The sequence below is a fragment of the Ambystoma mexicanum genome, chromosome 8 (assembly GCF_040938575.1).
Source record: "Ambystoma mexicanum isolate Mex_15411 chromosome 8, UKY_AmexF1_1, whole genome shotgun sequence".
Taxonomy (NCBI): domain Eukaryota; kingdom Metazoa; phylum Chordata; class Amphibia; order Caudata; family Ambystomatidae; genus Ambystoma; species Ambystoma mexicanum.
The window spans coordinates 1,448,790,947-1,448,812,908 of NC_090929.1; the positions used below are offsets into that span (position 1 = coordinate 1,448,790,947).

General features: G+C 48.0%; 1 protein-coding gene across 2 annotated transcripts in view; it reads left to right on the plus strand.

The window, feature by feature from the left end:
* ARMH3 (armadillo like helical domain containing 3) overlaps positions 1-21,962 on the plus strand; it is a 1,518,639-nt gene that overhangs the window by 490,292 nt on the left and 1,006,385 nt on the right. For both annotated transcript variants that reach the window (XM_069611618.1, XM_069611619.1), the window contains one exon: positions 10,446-10,489. In XM_069611618.1, the coding sequence (XP_069467719.1) occupies positions 10,446-10,489 (44 nt within the window). The remainder of the gene's footprint in view (positions 1-10,445; positions 10,490-21,962) is intronic.

A 21,962-nucleotide genomic window follows, 5' to 3' on the forward strand; every position in this document is an offset into this window, starting at 1 on the left:
TTGAACTTGGGGAGGCTGGAAAGCAAGCCAGGAGCTGGAAGACGCTCGGAACATTATTTTGAAAACTGTTTCTTTTGGTTGCTTACATCCCTACACATTGCATATCTTTAGTTGTTAGGGCAAGTTTAGGGTTTGGGCACAGACTTTTGAGTTGAACTTTATGGCACAGACTATCTTTAGTCCTTGATCCCACTTTCGCACAGGGAATGATAGGCCTTACTCCATCCTGACATAAACCATTTCATTTATAAAAGTGAATCTGTGGTTTGTATCTTACTTAATGATGCCTTGACATTATCCCTAACTCTAAGGGGATTTCCCAACCTTAACTAAGAAACTCGGGTGCTCGTCAGGAAGTGTGGCAAACAAAAAGGCAACGTCCCATTCACGAAGGCTCCTAATCTATCCATGTCACTACAACAAAACGCCATAAAGTCCAGCTACTGCTCGTAATCCAGGAGACTGACTCTCTTCTCCTGGATGCAAAGCATCGAAATGCCACTCGGATTATTCAAAACAAAGGTTTCATAAATGATCTGGGTTCTTAGTAACACAACAGAAAATCTAAATCAATCACATAAAGGTCTTGTGGGACTAGGAGAAGGACCTTCTCCTAGCTGGTTCCCCGCTATCTTTCACAGCTCTTAATAAGGTTTGTTGCTCCCGTAGGGAGGTTATCACAATCTCTAGGTTTTGCACAATTCTTGATCTGCCCCCACTGGGACGATGAAGCTGTTCCTGGAGTCCCTCTCGACTATCCAGTGCCACACTTATGTGCAACTGGCCTGGGAACTGTATCACAAAAACTCTATATCGAAGGGATTGTGTCCTCCGACGTATTCCTTATCTTAGATAATTCGTCTCCAGCTTTCTGGCCTCGGAATTTTTTCTCTGTAGAGGGCGCTGCTTGTCGACGTCCGCCGAGTTGGTGTCCCTCGACAGCCACCGTATCGGCGCGACGTCACCATGCCCATAAATAGCCACATGCGGCGTCCGTTGCTCAGTTCCGTTTTTCCGCGCTTAGTTGGGCCTCGGAATATCGTTGCTCAGTTCAGTCAGATAAACCTCTTATATTTCCTCGATAAAACCAACTCGTACTCAATGGCTTCCTCATCCGAACCGACGACTCCGCGGTCTGGCTTCAAAAAATGTCGAGACTCCGGAAAGAAAATGTCGCTAACGGATCCTCACAGGATCTGTTTGTGGTGCTTGGGAGTCGAGCACCATTGTTCGGAGTATGAAGACTGCATGTCCATGACGGCAAAAGCCTTGAAGGAGCACAAGGGGAAGCTCGAGAGAGGTAAGTCAGTCAAAACCTCCTCGAAGTTTCTTCGGCCGAGTCGAGGCATTCGTCTCCTCGCCGTCTAAAGCATTCCCATTCTAGGTCTCAAAGTAACTCCCACCACTCGTCGAAATCTAGACACTCAAAAAAGAGACGTCGAAGATCCCCTTCCTCGTCATCTTCTGTTTCCCCAGAAAGGGTCAGCTGCCCCACAAAACACAGCTCACAGGCTGAGTGGGAGGAATTCAGGAAAAAGATGCTGAGCTTCTTCGAGAAAGCGGCCTAGACAGCTGAGGGTGATACCCTGGATGAAAAACCCCAAAAATCGAAATGCCGCGAGTCGTTGCACCCGGCGAAAGAGTCCACCCGAGAGCGCCACAGGCCATCGGGTAGGAAGGCACCATCTTCGACGCCGTCGTCAAAAGTCCCTCTGACTCATGGATCGGCACCATCAACGCCATTATCGAAAGGTTCTTCAACGCATCGTCGACGCCGACATCGACACGGATAAAAGAAAAAACCACAAAACCACGGCTACTTCACAGCCAACGGTTATACCCAGAGCCTCCAGCATGATGCTGAGAACGTCGTCGACATCCTCGAGCAGGATCCCGATCCTCTCGAGTTCCTCGAGGCCTCTTCCAGTTTTCTTGACGCCTTTCTCGGCGCCTTCGAAGCCTTTCACATCGGCGTCGACAACGTCGACTTTTTCTCGGCCAATAATGACAAGTTTGGCTCCTTCTGCTTTAGAATTGGGTTTTACACCATTTCCGAGGTCAGAGAACCCCAGATTATCTTCAATCTATGAAGAAGGGGAGGATTCTGATCAAGAAAGACCCTTCGGGCTGCAGAGGACCACACCACCTGTTTCAGAGGATTTTACCTCTGAGGAAAGAAGGTTGAAAGACCTACAGGAATCCTTACATGAGGCAAGTGGGTTGGACACTTCCCCAGAAGTGGAATTTGTCAAACCAGACCCAGGGGAACATGCCGAAACCCCCTATAGAACCCTGATGGCAAGAATTATTGATTTCATGGGTTGATCTGCGCCTTCACCTGTTTTTCAACAGGATGACCTTACAAACATACTATATAAAGGTCCACAGGAGGATCCTGTGGTCCCCTTCCATACAGCTTTACAAAGGAAAATGTCATCAAATTGGGAAACTCCTGAGGTTATCCCTGCAGTCAATAAAAAATTGTCAGCAAAGTTTAGGGTAGCTGCGGCTGACCCTGAATATTTATCAAAACACCCGACTCCAGAGAGCCTGGTGGTTCAAGCGGCAACTTCATCAAGCAGCAGATCCGCTTATCCGACTGTTCCACAGGACAGGGATGATAAAAGGTACGATTCTATGACAAAAAGTCTTTTCTGCTTGTAGTATGGCGTTGAAATCCATCGACGCCACTTGTACGCTCGCCAGGTTCAGTCACACACTGTGGGAGTGTGCTTCATCAGCGGTTGACTGCATACCGGAAGGAGATGAAAGGGAAGCCTTCCTTAACATCATTAAAGATGGCAAAGATGCCATGTGCGAAGTTCTTCAAACTGACATCGATTCCGCTGACAGTATCAGCAGGGCCATGGCGGCAAGTACTACAATCCGCAGGCATGCGTGGTTACGAAAGTCTGGCTTTGCTCCAGATGTACAGGCCAGACTTTTGAATATGCCCTTTGACGGCTCTTCTTTATTCGGTAAAAAGGCTGATGACAGTCTGGAAAAGTTGCAAACATCTAAAGCAGCAGCAAAATCTTTAGGAGCTGCAATCCGCCAAACTCCTTTTCGCCCCTCAGGAACCTCTGGGAGAGGAAAGTCCTTTCGCTATTATTCTGCATTCGGGAAAGGCAGAGGACAGCCGGCTCAAAGAGGCCAAAGGAGATCCACCCAAGGTGGACGGGTCAAAAGTACTAAGGCCGCAGCAGCAGCAGGTGCCTCTTTACCCTCGGCATCTGCATCAGCCGCCCCCAAACCTCTGAGGTCTTTTCACACAAAACACCTGTAGGGGGCAGGTTAACTCACCATCTGACGGAATGGCAGGCTATTACGTCAGATGCTTGGGCATTGGAGACAGTTGCCCAAGGTTACTGCCTACCCTTTCTATGCATCCCTCAGAGTCATCCACTCGGCCACAGCTCTCTAAAAGTTCCAGATCCGCTCCTCTTGCAGGAAATTGTAGACCTGCTAGAGAAAGGTGCCATAGAACCGGTACCTGTAGCGGAGAGGAACAAGGGCTGGTACTCCCCCCCCCCCCCCCCTACTTTCTCATACCAAAGAAGTACGGAGGACTGAGACCTATCTTGGACTTAAGAGAATTGAACAAGTTCCTCAGGAAGGACAAGTTCAAGATGGTAACACTCTCTCAGATCCTTCAGGCCCTCCAGATCCAGGACTGGCTGGTATCTCTGGACCTCCAGGATGCTTATTTCCATGTGCCAATCCATCTCAAACACAGGAAATACCTGAGGTTCGCAATTGGCGGCTCTCATTATCAATTTCGAGTTCTGCCATTTGGGCTGACCTCCGCCCCGAGGGTCTTCACCAAGCTAATGTCGGTAGTGGCTGCAAGTCTAAGGAGGGAAGGGATCCACGTCTACCCCTACCTGGACGATTGGCTGATCAGATCTGTATCTTCAGAACAAGCTCAGATCCAGCTAGATTATGTCTGCCACTTCCTTCACAAACCGGGCTTCTCCCTCAATTTAAAGAAGTCACAGATGATACCATTACAGAGACTCCAGTTCATCGGAGCATCCTGGACACTTGCCTGGGAAAAGCCTCGCCACCAGAGGTGAGGGCTCAAGATATTCTGCAGATGGTCAACAAGTTTCAAAATGCCCGACATCTCCCAGCTTTCAACTTTTTGAGATTGCTAGGCCTCATGGCATCCTGCATCTTCCTTGTGCCAGAGGCTCACCTGAGAATGAGATCTCTCCAGTGGGCACTAAGAACCCAGTGGTCACAATACTCTGGAAGAATGACAGATCTCCACCGGATTCCGGACAAGGTAGCCAACGACCTTCAATGGTGGGCCTATCCAGAGAACATCTTGAAAGGAGAACTGTTTTGGCAACCATGGCTGTAGATAACAGTAGTCACAGACGCCTCACTCACGGGGTGGGGAGCCCATGCCAACGACTTGACCATCAGCGGTCGTTGGTCTCCATCGGAGTCCAGACTACACATCAACCTATTAGAGCTGAGAGCGATCAGACCAGCGCTGAAAGCTTTCCTGCCATCAGTACAGGGGAGAAATGTCCTGATAATGACGGACAACACGGTGGTCATGCACTACCTCAACAAAAGAGGAGGCGTAGGGTCACTGCCACTGTGCAGAGAGGCAATGCAGCTCTGGATTTGGGCAATTCAGGAAGGAATCTCTCTATTGGCAGTTCACCCAGCCGGAGACAAGAACTTGACAGCGGACGCTCTAGCAGGCAGAGCACAGTCTCCCACGAGTGGGAGCTAGCTCGGGAAGTCCTTCAAGAGATCTTCGCCCTTTGGGGAACCCCTCAGGTGGATCTGTTCGCCACCAGTACCAGCAGGAAGTGCGATCTGTTCTGTACAAGAGAATTTCACCTGAGAGAAGCTGTAGGGGACACGTTTGTAGTGGACTGGGAGTTTCCACTCCTTTACGCGTTTCCACCAGTCCCTGTTATTCCTCAAATGATCAGGAGGTTGAGAAGATTCCGGAAAACCATGATCCTAATTGCCCTGGACTGGGCCAGGAGAACGTGGTACCCGGATCTTCTGGATATGTCCATCTGCCCTCCAATCCGTCTTCCACTCAAAGAGAATCTTCTCTCGCAGAAGGGAGGTCAGGTTCTCCATCCAGACATAAGAACCCTCAACCTTCATGCTTGGCTTCTGAAAGGTTCAGGTACAAGGATTGGGACCTCCCTGATGACATCATGGAGGTGTTGCTTTTGGCCAGAAGGCCAGCAACAAAGTCTTTATACCGCTGCCGTTGCAACAAATTTTGCAGCTGGTGTAGAGAGGACAATATCGACCCTTTTTCATGCGGTACACCAACGGTGTTATCGTTTCTACTCTACTTGGCAAACTCAGGCCTTCAAGTTGGCACTGTAAAAGGCTATCTCGCGGCGCTATCAATCTTCAAGCGCACTGCGGAGGAACCATCGTATTTCAAACTACCCTTAGTAATACAATTTCTCAAGGGATTAACTAATGTCTATCCTCTAAGACCATTCCAAGTTCCCTTCTGGGTCTTAAATTTAGTCTTAAATTTCCTAATGGGTACTCCCTTCGAACCACTCCACTCTTCTTCGCTGAGATTTCTCACTCTTAAAACTGTCCTATTAGTAGCACTAACATCTGCTAGGAGGGTGAGCGAATTACAAGCTCTATCTTGTAACCCCCCCATACAATTTTCCATAAGTACAAAGTTGTCCTACAGGTGAAGCCTAATTTCCTCCCAAAGGTGGTTTCTGAATTTCACATCACTCAGAAAATTACCTTACCTTCGTTCTACCCTCCTCCCCATCCGGGGAAAGAGGAAGAAAGGCTACATAGGCTGGACCCAAGGCGAGCTCTAAGCTTTTACATCAGCAGACTGGCTAGGATTAGGCAAGCAGACCAACTGTTTGTAGGCTATTCAGGTCACAAGTTGGGACTACCCATAACAAAACAGACCATTTCCAGGTTGATTATTTTGGCCATTCTGGAATGTTACAAACTGGCAGGGAAAGAGCCCCCTCAGAATCTTCGAGCTCATTCAACCAGGGATATCGCTGCCTCTTCGGCCCTCCAAAGAGGGGTACCGGTCCGAGACATATGTGCGGCTGCCACATGGTCGTCCGTACATACATTCACAAGATTTTACAACCTGGATTCCTCTGCTAGTCAAGAGACCAGATTTGGCAAAGCCGTATTACATTCGGTTCATTCCTAAAAGGGATACATGTAATTCTTACTCCCACCTCCAATTACATGCCACTGCTATGGGAGTCTATCTAAGATAAGGAATACGTCGGAGGACACAATCCCTTCGAAGAACAAGTTACTTCTTACCTGGTAACGTTCTTTCGATGGGATGTTCCTCCGACGTATTCCTTATCGCCCCTCCCATCCATCCCTGCAGGAATACTTCCCTTGTGGTTGCAGCTCACGCTCCTTCAAGGTCAATAGCCAATTCATGCAAGACTTATCTTATGCTACAAAACGTAACTGAGCAACAGACGCCGCACGTGGCTATTTATGGGCATGGTGACGTCGGCGCCGATACGGTGGCTGTCGAAGGACACCAACTCGGCGGACGTCAACGCGCAGCGCCCTCTACAGAGAAAAAATTTCCGAGGCCAGCATGCTGGAGACGAATTATCTAAGATAAGGAATACGTCGGAGGAACATCCCATCGAAAGAACGTTACCAGGTAAGAAGTAACTTGTTCATCTTTATGGTTGACAGTCTCGTAACTTCCCAGCTTCCTCTGGTCTTGTGCATGTTCCCTTTACCTTCTCTCGGGGAACTCTTCACTGGTTTCACCAGGGGTCGCAGGTCCACACTTCTTAGTTCAACTTCTTCCTTTAGTAGTCCTCTGTGTCTTGCCTCTCTCCACCTTGAGTTATTGTGGGCAGTCTCAGCATAGCTGTCAGACCCCTCGGTCCCGCTGTGACAGATTAGGCCTCCTCCACGGTCTCACTCTCTCGTGATAGTCCCCTATATGCTGCTCTTCCATCCACTACAGGTCGTGCCACCACCTCTAAGTCTCTTTAACCTTATCATGCCGGTTCCCAACCGACTCGCAAGACAATTCTCGGGGGTCATGCTATTCCTCTTCTCAGCCTTGGAGAAGACCCTCAATGCAGTCTCCCAAAGGACTGGGCCAGCTTTCCATGCTTCCATAAGGCCTCCTCAGTCACCTTGTTCTCCCTCTGGTTGCATCTCAACTTCCAGCTTGCCAGAACCGCACAGGCCATTGCCGGGCAGGAAATAGGATAACAAATCACAGTCCTTCTTTGCTGTTCAGTTTAAATAGCGGGGATGGCCCCAGTGTAATGTCCTTCCAATTGACAGCAGCTGCTCTAGTTTTTGTCCTGCTGAAATGTAGCATTTTTGAGCGTTTCTTCATCTCAGTACTTATGTCATCAGGTTGGTTTGATATTAAACAATAACACATCGTTTTGGATGGGATCTTATGTTGATAGGATTTGGGCGTTATCGTCTGCCTATGTGGCGGGATTTTACTGGGGTTGTGCCTTCCAATTTTGTCCCTATCCCCAGTAGAGGTGTCCCTCCCCATGAGATCTTCCCACATGTTACCACACCTAGTGGGAATATTGGTTAGCAACCTCACCTCCCTAGCCTCATGGAAAGGTGTTCCCCCCCTGGGGAGAATTGACGCCATCTGAATGATCGTCACAGTATTCAGCATTAACCAGTGACCAGGAGCTACCACTGGGGAACCAGGAGCTAGTACATAGTGTTCTGCAAATTTAACTTGCACATAAGATGTAAACATAACATTTTGTCCATTATTTATGATGCCTGATGCTCTAGATGTTGTATAGAGTTGTAATAAAGCGTATTTACAGATTGTCACAAATGCACATATTTAAATCCACATGGGTGTGTTTGTTCAGTGTCAGTTGGCCTAGGATGCCAAAAGTAGCGCCTGGTTGGTTTTGGTGCCAAGCTAACCAGGCTCTACGAGGCCACAAGCAGAAGCTAAAATATCTCCCAGCTGCTCCTCAATTTCGAACACTGTGATCCGCAGACCTGTAAAGGAACATATACACAATGCACGACCCAATTTATTTGTTTGCCTATAAACTGTTCTGGTTTTCAACCCAGATTGAACTGTTTTTCCATTTACATAAAGTTTGCTGGATTCTTGCATGAAACTGAAAAGAAAACTCATTTTGTGCTTGTCTTTTACTTTGGACATATGCTCTTGTTATAGATGAGCTGCAAACATTGAGCATTCCCTTGCACGTGACGTTTTCAAATGTTGTGTGAAGGCTGCAGCTCACATGTTTGTTTTTAAACTGGTGCATTTCTTTTTTTGCATACTTTTCTTCAGTATATATTTGCTTACAGAATGGGCAGAGGAAGGATGGTGGAGTATTGAAGATCTGGTGTCATAGCTTTCAAAACATGAGATATTTGAGAGGGAGTGGTATCAGTCGTGTGTAGTGTATTGTGGGAATTGGGGAGGGAAAGTTTAGGAAGTGGGTACAGACGGAAAGAAAGATAGAGAGAAAGAGATATGCAATATTGTTGGAGATGGCAGTAGAGAAGTGATTGTAGTAGTTAGTGTGAGAGGGAGGGAGTGAGTGAGTGAGTGTAGGAGAGAGTGGGACTAGTAGCGAGGGGTGTAGAAATTAGGTGTCAGGAATAGGGTTTAGTAGAGAAGTAGGGAGGGGGCGAGAGTAGTGAGAGTCGATGTAGTGGAACCGTGGGTAGGGAACCATATCCCTGTGTTTGGTGGAGAGCAGAGCAGTAAAAGTAGGCAGAGTGGTAGCAGAGAGAGCATTAGCAGCTAGAGTAGCAGTAGTGGTAGCATGTAGAAGGTAAAGTAGTAGTGTGAGTGGTAATCACAGTAGGAATAGTAGTAATATGAAGAGGAGAGTATAGTGGTAGTGTGTAGAAGGGAGAGTAATAATGTGGAGAAGGGAGGAATGGTAGTAGTGTGAGAAGGAGGAGAGTTAACAATCTATGGAGAAACATCAGCAACATAGTGGAGAAGGATGAAATTAAGAAGGTGAGCGGGTGGGTGTAGTTAAGTGGAAGAGGAGAGTAGTTAGAAGATAGGGGCTGGAGACCCAGATGGCACGCATACACCACCACATCAGTACTAACAATCAATAGTGTAGGGTTAGGTAGAAGATCCCTGAGGGAGTTAGATAACATGAACACTCAGGGAAGCCATCTGTATGTTAGACCACTCTTAGGCAGTAGGGGTTAACGAGCAATAACACTAACCAGGGATTGACACCTGGAATAGGTCTGCATTCCCAAATGAGATGAGTGATAAAGGGAGGACCCTAGAGCCACTTTCCCAAAACTACTCATGAAACCCTTGAAAACCTCCTCATAGACTTTGTGGATTATTCAGGCCATCTGTTACATCCTGGAAAGCCTTACATACATCTGATAAGGCACATACATCTTTAGTGGACTGGGTCAGCCAGGAATTTATAAATACATTGTCACCATTGAGAATTGCAACATGGAGGTAAGCACAATGTTGATTGTTTTGCGGATAGAGCACAGGTGTAGAGTAGACGTTTCTATTCCTGTGTGATAAGCATAAAAGCTGTGCCTCCCTTATGCTTGCTTGGCAATCCATACATACCATCCTTCTGTCAGGATAGCAGCAATGTATCTTCCTTTCCCAGAAAGTGTGGCTGAAGTGGACAGTGACATGTTTCTCTCTGACTTGGGGCAGTGGTCTATGCTATGTGGAGGGAAAACCAGAAACAATTCATCATTGTTTTTGTATTGTTTTTGTTACCCTTTGTCTTGCCTTACACACAAATCTAGCTTTAAATGTACCCATTAAATTGACATTGTTCATCAACCAATACCCCACTTTCACACGCTACAACTTCAGTCGTAAGGGGGCATGGGAACATAGGCAAGGCAAGATTGGTTGTGTACTGTTCTGAGCAAAGTGAAAATACTCCAAACCCATCTGTTTAGAGTATACTATTCCTTGTGTTAGCAGTGCTATGCAATGATTTGCTCCAGGAAATGCCCACGCGTGTGTTCTCTGCTAGTACACTACTTTAGTATGAACCACTATAAATGTATGGGTGGGGTTTCTTTACAAAAGGATTTTCTGTAGAATACATGATGATTTTTTGTCACTGCGTTCAAGAGGCATACCACTTGTGTTAAGTAAGATCTATTAGATTTTTTAATTGAAAATAGAGATTAAGTATTGTTATTGGCTGGACTGTTAGATTTTTGAATGGTTGTACTTTTTTGATCCTGTATATTTAATAATATTTTTGACATGTTAAGGCGTGCGCTCATTAAAATCTTTGTTTTTATTTGACTGTAACTTTCTTGACAGTTCAGTGGTCACTTGACATACATTTTACGCATTTTTGAGCAATGTACTCTGCTTTTAATTTTCTTACATTGTTTTTGACATTTTATGCAATGAATAATCAGTGTTCTTGTTTCCTTGCTTGCAGGGAATGGGATTGGTGATTGCTCATGCATTATTTGAGTATAACAGGTAGGTGCGTCTTCATATATTTGTTTCTACAGTGATGCACTTTTAAGAGAGGAGATCTGATTTTTAACGTAGAACAATAATTTCCCCAGATTGCTAATCTATATACCTTTTTTATACGTATTCCCTTGTAGCGAGCCCATGATCCATGTTTCTAATGGATTCCTTCCTCCCGGGATTTCTCATCTATGATATTGAATTTGCAGCATAGCTGTTGTTTGGAAACCTTTTCGCCACCAGGGGCGGAGCTCTGCTTTGTGTCAGCCACACCTGATGCTTAGAGGCACCTTGACTTTGAGGCCAGTGTGTGTTGAGGTGCCACTCCCCGTGATGCCAGTTCCTTAAATCCGCACACTCAGTGTGCTTTGTTTATTTGTTGAGAAAATGCTGAACCCTGCTAAGGCCTTGGGTTTTAAAACTTGTGTGGATTGCTGCTAACAAATGTCGCTATCTGATCCCTACAGGATTTGTCCTTACTGCCTGGGGCAGAAACATAATACCCTGGAATGTGAATTTTGCCAATTAATGCATCCCAAGGCCCTCGGGTAAAGGTCAGCAAAACACTTCCACAAAGAGAGGAGTGATGTTAGGTGCACTCGTTCAAGGTCATGGAGCAGTGCGGGGTCTGAGGACAAGTCGCCCATGCATATAGATAAGAAGAGGGAGCACCGCAAGACATCTCATCGCCCAAGCAGCCTATACCACCAATATTCTTCGTCTTCTAAGAAGAGGAGTCATCGCTTGAAGGACTCCTTGGAGGTGGCACCACATCTACCGTTTCTCACCCAGTTCTCCTCCCCAGAATAATGCGAAAACTTTTGTTTCAAGGTGCTAGACATTGTAAGGATGTGGAATAAGGAATTCCCTGCCTCAACTAAATATCTATGGTGACTGTCATAATGTCAGTTAAAGTAAAAAGATCCACAGTCCTGTGTCGAGAAAACCCTACTTCTGGCCCTTGTGCTATAACGTAAATAATAAAGTAGTAGTGTTCTGATCCCAGGAGAATGTCTCCCTTCTCCTGTGTTATGGTCCAAGTCCTCTTAATGACATTGATGTGTTATTTATATAGCGCCTTAATCCAAAGCACTTTACAGAGCACATATTTACATACAATATCACCCAACCGAAATTGGTACTCATTTATCGACCTTGGAAGGATGAAAGGCTCAGTTGGCCTTGCTGGGATTCAAACCTGCGACCTGCAGAGCACGCTCAGATCGCAGCAGTGAGCGATCAACCCACTGAGCTATCTTACCGTCATACTATGTCTCTTTGGTGGACCATGAGAATGTTTCTCTTCTCTACGCGGCCAGTCTCCCACTTCCCCAGGACACAAAGTTCCAGAACAATATTCACTCTGTAGGTCAGGAGAATGCCTCCCTTCTCCTGGCATTCTGTCTCAAACAGCATGGGGGAATGACTCCCTTCACTGTTCACTTTCTCTGTTGGGCCAGGAGAATGTCTGCCTTCTCCTGGTCTTCTCCTCACTAAGTTATACACGCGCAACACCCAGTTCTGAATCTTATGAGGGTCTGCAACCCAGACTTCTCTCTTCTTCTTCAGTTTTGGCCACTTGGTTCACCTACCTGCCATGTACTGCCATGAGGAAGATGACTCGGATGTCTCGCTTGGTTTGGGTCCTCGACTTGTCCCTGCTGGTCAGCAGGGTTATCACTGTCACTGGAGTGAGGCTTGTGGCACTCAGAACTCTGGTACATCTCCCCTGCCCAGTGTCAGCAGAGAGACTGAGGGGCAATAGCTCTCGCCTGCATGCGGTTCTCTCCTGCATCCCCTCTAGGTGTCCCATGCTTTCCCTTACCTCGCTCAGGGTCGAGGCATGTTGCCGGGACTTCCAGAGTGCTTGCCCTTCTGTTTCCATGCATGGGACCACTTCTGCGTGCCCATGGAAGACTGCTCAGCCGCCCGCCGGTATCTTCCCGACTCTTTCTCCCTGGGGTCTCACAGACCCGTTCAAAGATCCTGCCTCCTGCATGCTCAATAGCTGCAGCCTATCTTGGCTGAATTCGACATGGGATACAATCCCTTCTCTTATTTTTATACTTTGTTGCTGTTTGTAACAATCAGAGTCCTTGGTTGGTTTCCCCCTGGGTAATTCGTGGACCTTCACAGGGCCTCCTTGTCTCAGTACCAACATGGTTAGTACTCCAGTTGTTCTTCTTCATCTCAGTACTTTTCAGGACCTTAAGGTAGTCTACTTTACAACAATGCATAGCTCTACTGTCTATAAAAAAAGGTTACCATAAAGGGGGGGGGGTTAGAGTATGTGGGGGTGTGATGTGCTCAAAAGGGCTGTACCCCTAGATAGTCGTCCTCTCTAGGCGGGGGTGGAGGGGGTCTCCCCATGAGATCCTTAATCATTATACCTCCCCTAGGGGGAGTATCGGGTAGCGCCTTCACCGCCCTGGCCTCATGGGAAAGTGCTCCCCCCTCAGGGAGAAGTGACAATCTGTAGTGAATCATTACAACATTGTTACCAATGCCCTGCGATGTCGGCCATGGCGCCGTTGGCTCCAATGGGGGTCTGCTGCATTACCTCAGACTAGCAGGGACCTCATAGTGCACACTCCTGTAGCACTTGGGCCTGATCCTAATGGGTGATAATGACTCCCAACTCCGACAGGCCCCCTCTCCGGACTTCGAGGCCTCCACGCCGGCTCTTATTTATTTTATTTATTGAGCATTTGTTAGGCGCCTATGCAACAGAATGGTGTTTCCAGGCGCCACAAGGCAAAGTTGGGAGGGAGCAAGGGGAGTAAAAAACAGAGGCAAAAACAGCATATATACAATCGTGGTCCTACTAGTAATTGACATTCTGACGTGCAAGTTCAGTGAACAGGTGTGCGGAAGATAGGGAAGGGAGTGGGGGGAGAGCAAGGTATGGAGAAGTGCTGGAGGAAGCCCGGGAGGGAAGTGCCAAGGGGAGCCAATAAAGGAGGCCACTGGCTAAGTGCTAGTGTGGACGAATCCCATAGGTGGTATACACAGCTGCCAGGCAGGGGGCCAGCAAAGGCAGTGCTGAGGTGGGGAAGAGTGCTGGCGTCGACTGGCTAGAGGGCCTGGTAGCCTGTGAGAGTCAGGAGGGACCAGGCCACCAGTCTCAGTGGGGTGATTAGCAGGTAAGGGAAAGAGGAAAAGAGGTAGAAAAAGATGTTTCCAGAATTTACAGAGTTCCGGCTCAAGTCTGAGAGGGGCAGGGAGGCTGTTCCAAAAAGAGGCAGCAGCCGAAGACCTGCCAGTTCTGGCAAGCAGAGAGTGGAGTCAGAGGAGCCGAGGGCAATAGCAGGGAAGTATTTAGGGAGGGAAAGTTGTGGATAGCAGGTCCCAGGCCCCTTTATGTCGACATCATTGGCGCTGATCAGCGCCTACGGTGACAGAGCCCCTCTGGAATACGTCCCACTTCCGTTGAGTCCTTTTATGTCTAAAATGGACCACATTTTGGACGAAGAGGTGTGGGGGGGCTTGGTTCCTTTTGGAATGGAGCACATGTGTTCTAGTCAAGGGAGAGACTTCCCAGAGGAGTTGTGTGAGGAGGATAAGGATCTTCAAGGCCCGGCCTCCTATCTTCAGGAGGCCAGCCGACTTGACACCTCCTCAGCGCAGGATATTCTGCCTCTGAAAACCTCAGGCATCTTTCCAGAGGCTGGTGGCCATGGTTGCTGAGGCCCTCAGGCTGTTGGCCCCTTCCTGGCAAAAAGTCTAGTTTGAGTTAACGGACATCCTGGACGAGGGGCTCAAGAAAGAGACCTTGCTGCAATTCAATGTGGCTGTGGAGGCCCTGGTGCTGAAGGTGTGGGAGAAGCCCACCTCTGTACCCTCATTTGACAAGGAGGTGGTGAAGAAACATCGACCGGCTCCCTCAGACCCACCTTCTTGTCCACACATGTCTCCCCTGACAGCTTGTTGTTGCAAACTGTGATGTCCAATTTGAAGACATTCACTTTCCCCACTCTTCCTCTTGACAGGGAGAGTGAGAGACTGAATGCTTGGGGCAAGAAAGTATTGCCCTTGGGCAACCTTGCTCTCTGGGCTGTAAATGCTTCCTGTACCCTGGGGTAATTCTCCTTTGATGTAATTTGAAGGATGGTTTCCTGGCGATTGTGCAAGATGGCAAGGAGGCGTTCTGCCAAATTCTGCAGTCCGGACACAACACAGCAGACTGTGTGTGTCATGCGATGGCCATGTGCACAGTGGTGTGACGTAACTAATGGATGAGAACATCAGACTTTGGCCAAGACGTGTATGCCAAACTCCTGGACATGCTCTTTGTCGGATATAATCTTTTTGGAGCAAAGGCTGATGCCCTACAGAGATTTCAACCATCCAAGGTTACGGCTAATTCTATGAGCTTGACTATGCAACAGCCCGCTGCACCATCCAACTGAGGTTGTGGTTTTCCGCTGCCCCATATGCTTCCCACAGGAGAGTTTAGGCTGCCCCAGGAAGGCAGTAAGGCAGAAGCTTCCCAAGGGCTAGAGGCTGCGGTGCTCCTACAGGTGGCCCCGCAACAGCCACTGTTCCTTCAGCCACTGTAGCTAACCAGAAGGAGTCCCGACTAAGTACTGCCATGGTTTAAGGGTGCTTATTCAAATAAAAATAGAAACCGCCAATCTAGCCATATTGCTATGAGAGAGTTTCCTACCTAATAAACTAAAAGTAAGGGTGATCGTCCAAATCAAAAAGAAAATTCTTAGTCCAAATCCCAATCGTCTTTAAATGGCCCTACCACTTTAGGAAAACTTTGACAAAAAGAAGGCTCGATCGTTGGCTTCTGCCTGGCTCAACACTTGGTTACCTTTTCCAGTAAGAAGGTTTAAAAGTGGTCATGTTGTATATTTATCTACATAAAGTTCACAACGTGCTTGCACTACAGTCCTCGTCCTCTCTGCAGGTTCTGTATGCCAGGTTTTAGTCTTTATTCTGCATTCAAACTGTTTATTTTTTTTCTACAAAAATAAAATCCTTAACACAATACCACCATGTCTTTTCCTTATTAAACACTGGATCCCTCAGCTTTCTGGTGGATTTACATCACAACCTTGGCGGGAATCTGCCCGTATATAGCATTTGGATTTTCTTGGCTTCTGCAACCTTGTTGGCTTTCCCAGCCTCTACTTTTCGTTTCTCTTAGCTCTCACAGGCTCTCCAAAGCTCTTTGGCCCTCAGCGAGGTTTGCTTTATTGTTCGCCTCCACAGCAGCCTTCCCTTTGGGATCGGATGCTTCCCTTCCAACCCTTGTGTTTTCTTGGCTCCCATAACCCTTGTTCTCCCCTCTCTGCGGCATTATCTCTTCGGGAGCGGACGCTTCCCTTATGCTGCCTGCTCGGCTGTTGTTACCTTTCCCGTGCGGCGATCTGGGATTTAGTCCGGTCTTGGCATTAGTAAACAGGCTCCAGGCCCACCATGGCTTCCTTGGTGTTAAGAAGATTTTCCTTCTTGAGTGCTGGACTATTGAATTTTTTGACTGATTCTCCTGAGTGGTTAGGAGCCTTTTTCCACACTCACTCATTCTTTTACTCTAACCGTGGGAACCCTTTTTACCTCTTTTGGTACTTTTTAATGGAGTTCTGCTTTCCTCCATGTTTTCTGTCACCTACATTTTCTTATTGCAGGACACAGCACGTTCTGTGCAGTGTTGCTGGAAGATCCTTGAGCTTTCCTATTTTTATTTAACATGGGTAAACTACTGGTACCAGAACGGGGGACATCCTTTTATCCCTCTAGTATTTTATTTTGTGAAATCAACACACTCCACCTTATGTGGACTGCTGAGGGCAAACATTGTCTCCCATTTGTCACTGTTCCAATAACCTTTACTTACTGTTAAAAGTTCATCTGACAGGCTGGTGGCAGCATACCTTTTTGTATACCTTTTTGTGGCCGCAGGCTGCCTTAGCAGCTCTGGTAGGGACCACAGGGGTCACTTTTTGCCTAAGTTGGTGGCTGTACTTTTCTCAAACCTGTTCTTGATGACTTGATAGGTCTTTTGTCTTTGGCGGACTTCCCTTGGAAAGCCCGCCAAGACTCTCTGAGTGCCTGAAATGACAGGAAGGGGGAGAGGTGACTGAAACTCCCATGGTCTTTGTCCTGCAGTGTGCCTGCCTGGAACCAGTTTGTGCTGAGATGCTGGCTGCCCCCGTTCGACAGCCACCCCCCAAGTTTGAATGAATGCATGTCTGGTGATTGGTGAAATCATCTAGATTTCCTGCATACAACACAAGGGTCCTGGAGCAGAGTCAACCAATGGAATTGAAGATCCGAAGGAGGATGTTTGCAGCCACCTCCAGAGCCGTCGAAGTAACCACTGCTGTCCAGACATCAACTTCTGAGCGATAGGGAAGCCCCGAGACAGACTCCTCCTCCCCTGGACTGGTGGGCCTAACCAGCCCTAAGACGGACTTCATTTTGCACCCTCCGTGAAAGAGCTGTGTCCTCCACAGCCTGCAATTCATCAATACCCGGGTTCCTGTGCCATTTTGCAGTGCCACATCAACTGAAGCACGGTTTCATCCGAAACTTTGCAGGCATCCTTCTGGAACTCCTGAAAGCTGCTCCTCTTTTGGCGTATAGCCAGTACAGCATCGGTTTAACAGCCCCTCAGCATCCGAGTGCTAGGGGAAAAAGGGATGAACTGAGTTCATCAGCGTTATGCCTGGCATGGGGCGAGATGACGAATCCAGGGAATTCGTCCCTTCTCAAGGGGGAGCCACCCTCTGTGGGACTTGGGAGGTGATCTCGCTCCTCAAGATCTACTCCTTAGTGGTCAGGACAAGCAAGATCTCACTGGGGTGATTCCCCCTACCCCCTTAGAGGACAAGGAGGTCCTGAGCAAGTGTTTTACAAGTTGCGTATGGGATATAGAAGAGTTGAACCGTGTTATGAGGACAAGGACCTTTTAACTGGAAATGGCTTGGCTGCTGACCCCACTCTGTCGACTTCTGTGCAGGAGACACAGAACCAGTCCTGTTTTCTCTCTTGCCAGACAGAGGAACATACAAGTATGTCATATTGTACCTACGAGAGAAGAAAAACAAGCCTGATCCAGCCCACATATAGACAGAGGCTATGCTGTTACACTGGGCGGATCGTACCTGGAAACCGGACCATGTCCGATACGTGGTGGGCAGAGGAATCTTGGAGCCCACGGAGGCCAGGCGGGCAAGACGCCCAACAATCCAAAGTTGAACCAGAGGTAACATGACACATCCGCAGTCCAGAGCCCAGGCATTGAGCCAACAAACCGGTGCAGGAGAGCCATTGAGGGTGCGGTCCCACAGTCACCGGAGTCATCACTGACTTTGCCATGCAACGCCACCAACATCCAGGTACTCAGCCAGTATGGAGAAAGGGGAGGTGGGCGATTGGACCCGAGAGGATTCCTGATGGGGGTGTATAGCCATTGCAAGCCACATACAGCCAACAAGGCCAAGTAGCCCACGAGAGTCTGAGCAAACTACAAGCCTTGAAGGGGATAGAGACATTGAAACTCGGATATGGCCAGCAAGGCCAAGCAGTCCACAAGAGTCTGGGGAACCAGGACCACTAGAGGGGATGAGAACAGTGAAATGTGCATATGATCAACGAAGCCAAGCAGCCCACGAGAGGCTGGGTGTACCTGGGCCCATGGAGGGGGTAATAACAGTGCAACATACACACAGCGAAAAGAAGCGGAGCGGCCCACGAGAGGCCATGAGGATCAGGACCCTTGTAGAGGGATAAAATACAGAACCAGATTCTTCAACTAGTGAAAGAACTTTCTGATCTTAAGGGAATCATTCTGAGCGAATGAAAGAAGAGAGGTTGTATAACTATGAACTGTATCCACGTTTTTCAAAAGAGGTAGCAGGCGCTCCTCTCCAGAAAGAACATGGCATGATAACCTGTTCTGAGATGAGAGTTTGCAGCACACGCTTTTTGCTCACTGTACTTTTCACAGATGGGAAATAACCATTTGCATATCAGCCTTTGTCCTGCCCACATGGGCAGTCCAGCACCGAAATGCTATGGCAATTCCTCTCTGAACAAGAGTACCTACAGCAACCCACTGAGCGAATGAAAGAAGAAAGGTTGTATAATTATGAACTGTATCCACGTTTTGCTAAGGGGTTAAGAAGGAGTTCTCTTTGGACTATCTATGAAGCCATAGACTTTCTTTTGACTGTATCCACCGACAGAGGTTGAAACCAAGCAGGGGGAAAAGCACTGGAACTATCAGGGGGCGAGGTTCAAGCAGCAGCCAACCCAAGCCAAGAGTTGAGCAGAACCCTTCCCTAGGCTATTTCTTATTAGTGGTAGGGCAGGCAATAGGACAGAATAGGAATTGGACAGTGTGGAGGGTCAGAAGATGGCCATTCACAAGAAAAATGTATTGAAATGCCTGACTTTCCCTAAGCTGTGGACTTCCCTACTTAACACATCTAACTAGAATGCTCGTCGTCAGTAGTAAAGTCCAAAGCAAGTCTGTCCTCTGTCCAAACATAAGCTGCTCTGACCCTACTACTAATACTAAACAACTAAAGTCCAGTAGAATGACTTAGTTCTCCTGAGCCTGCTTCCTCAGCAAGTCTGTCGATATAGAATCTTAAGATATTTATGTATTTATTTTTATTTATTGTGCATTTGTAAGGCACTTATACATCAGGAAATTGTTTTTCAAAGTGCCCACAGGGCAGAGGGGGACTGGGGGGAACAAGGGAACAAAACAAGAACATTGATAAAATAACAATGATGAGCAAAAGGAAGAGGCGGTCCTACCAGGCCTTGTGAACATTCAGAACGTGCAAGTGCAGAGAGGGAGAAGGCGAGGGAGAGGGGGAGGGAGAAGGTGAGGGAGAGGAAGAGGGGGAGGAGGAGAGGGGGAGGGGAAGAACAGTGGAGGTGGGCAAGTGCTAGAGATTCCACAGAGAGGGAAGTGCCAGAGAGCTAGTTGCAGGGCAACTGGTAAGTGCCATTCAGTGACCACGTGGTAGGAGAGTGGTCACCTGCAAGTACAATAAGTGTGGGCCTGTGAGACAACACAGGCCAGTGGGCACCCTAAGGCAAGTACAGGGGGGAGGGCAGAGGCTGCAGGCAATTGAACAGAAGGCCAGGGCCCAAAAGGACATATAAGGGCCCAGGCCACTAATCTCAGTGACTGGGGGTTAGCACAGGAGGGAGAGGGGAAGGAGGAGGAAAAGAGGTGTCTTGAGGCGATTTGCAGAATTTGGGGAGATCCGTCTCAAGACGGAGAGGAATGGGAGAGGCTGTTCTAGAGGAGGGATCCAGCCGAGGAAAGAGATCGGCCATCCGTTCGACGGTTAGAGAAGAGCTTGACAAGCAGAGAGTTGGAGCCAGAAGATCAGAGAGATCTGAAGGGAGAATATTTGGTGAGAGCAAGTTATAGATAGCAAGGTGCCAGGCCACAGACAACCTTATGGATGATGCAGGAGTATTTTTATTTGATCCTTGCAGCAACCGGGAGCCAGTGGATATATTTTAGGACTGGAGAGATGCTGTCTCTGGAATTGAGGCCAAGGATAAGTCTTGCATCCCTATTCTGGATTCGCTGGAGAGGGCGGAGAAAGGAAGAGGGTAGATTAAAGAAGAGGCTGTTGCAATAGTCCAGCCTAGAGAGTAGCAGAGCTCTAGCGACATTGAGTTTCTGGGGAAAAGTGAGGAAAGTTAGGATACCTCTGAGGAGGTAGAGTTGGAAATGGCCCTTCTTGGCAGGTCCAGGATGTGAGGAAGGAAGGAAAGAGAGGAGTTGAAGATGACTGCAAGTTTTCTTGCTTCAGACAAAGGAGAGGGGGGGGCCTAAAAGTGCCTGTGGAGGCCTGGAGCGCTACCCTGCTGCGCGATCAGCTGCTGCAGTTGGAGATCAGCCAGATCTTGTAGGCAGCAGGAGGAGAGGGGGCACGGCAGCCACCACCACCCCAGTGGAGGCAGAAGAAAGGAGGGTCCACATGGGTCTTAGTGTGGGCTTTGGTGCAGGGGGGTGGCTCTCTCCTGCCAGCTCCCTGTAGGCCAGAGAAAACAACTGCTCAACCAATCCGGAGAGTGCTATATCGATACCATAGCAACGCCACAAAGAGAATGAGAGCAGCCATGTTGGAAGAGGGTAACCATGTTGATCGCTGAAAGGAAAGACACAAGTGGTTTTTCATTTTCAATTAGAGATGAAAGTACGTCCAGCACATAACATTTAGTTTGCTCGCCCTGCTGTTCCTCTGATGGTAGGAGATTGATGTTAACCGCAACTGAAAGTGATCATGGAGGCTCGGAGCGCTACCCTGCAGCACGATCAGCTGCAGCAGTTGGAGATCAGCCAGATCTTGTAGGCAGAAGAAGGAGCGAGTACACGGCAGACACCACCACCCTAGTGAAGGCACAAGAAAGCATATTGGCTTTCTTTTGTAATAGCTTGTACAGCTCACTTGTTGGGCTTTTCAATGTCCCTTTGTTCCCTTTCTCTTTGCTTTTCAAGTCCCTTTGTACATACTCTGTGATACCATGAGGTTCCTTCACTCTGTCCTTCTCTCTCTCTCGGACACCTGACTTGTGTTTTGAAGATCATAAACTGTCTTCTCCTTTGCGCAGCTCGTAATCCTCTAATCACTTGGCTTTTCACTGGGGCGAGTATGATGTACCTAGTGAAGATGTTCACTCTTCTCGCTACTTTGTATCTCACTGGGACAATTACAATTACTCCAATCATTATATTCGTTTTTCTCACTGTGACGATTATGACTATGTCAATCATTATCACCACCTCTCTCCCTGGGTCTCCCGCATTCCCCGTTACCTCCCTTGTAGTGGTGCTGTGTCACCGGGTCAGCGTTCTTCTTCTTTGTTTCTCTTCCTCTTTTCAGGGTGGCTCTTGCTCTTGGTTCACTTTCCTCTTCCAGCACCTTCCAGCGTGCTTCTAGGCGAGTGTCCCTGCTTCAGTTAGGGGTTTCTCTCTTTACCTGGTCCGGCCACAACTCCCTCTTGGTACGTCCCTCCTGGGACAGGATTCAACTTTGCAGGCTCTCTTTAGCTTGCTCGTTGATCAGGGTAGTACAGGCACCTGTCCTCTGCAGCTTCCTTCCAGCTTCACTCCGGCAGCTGATTTGAAACCCCTGGGTCTCTCTCTCTCTCTCTCTCGCTCTCCTGCGCTCTTGCTCTTTCTCTCTTTCTCTCCTTCTGTCTTTCTCTCTTTCTCTCTCGCTCTCTTGCTCTTTCTTTCTCTCACTCTCTCTCTCTCTCTCTCTCTCTCTCTCTCTCTCGCTCTCTCCTCCTATTCTTATTAAGCTTCTCTGGGGCTTCCCCAACCTTTTGTGGATGTCCTTCTTCTGTGTCTTAGTCATATTCATTATGAATATTGGTTTTCTTCGTCTCAGTTCCAAGCAGGTACTTGTCTTCACATAAAACATCACAGTAGTAGATGTAAGGATTATGCCTGTGTTCTCCCAACAGGGTTTACATTGTTGTGGTGCTG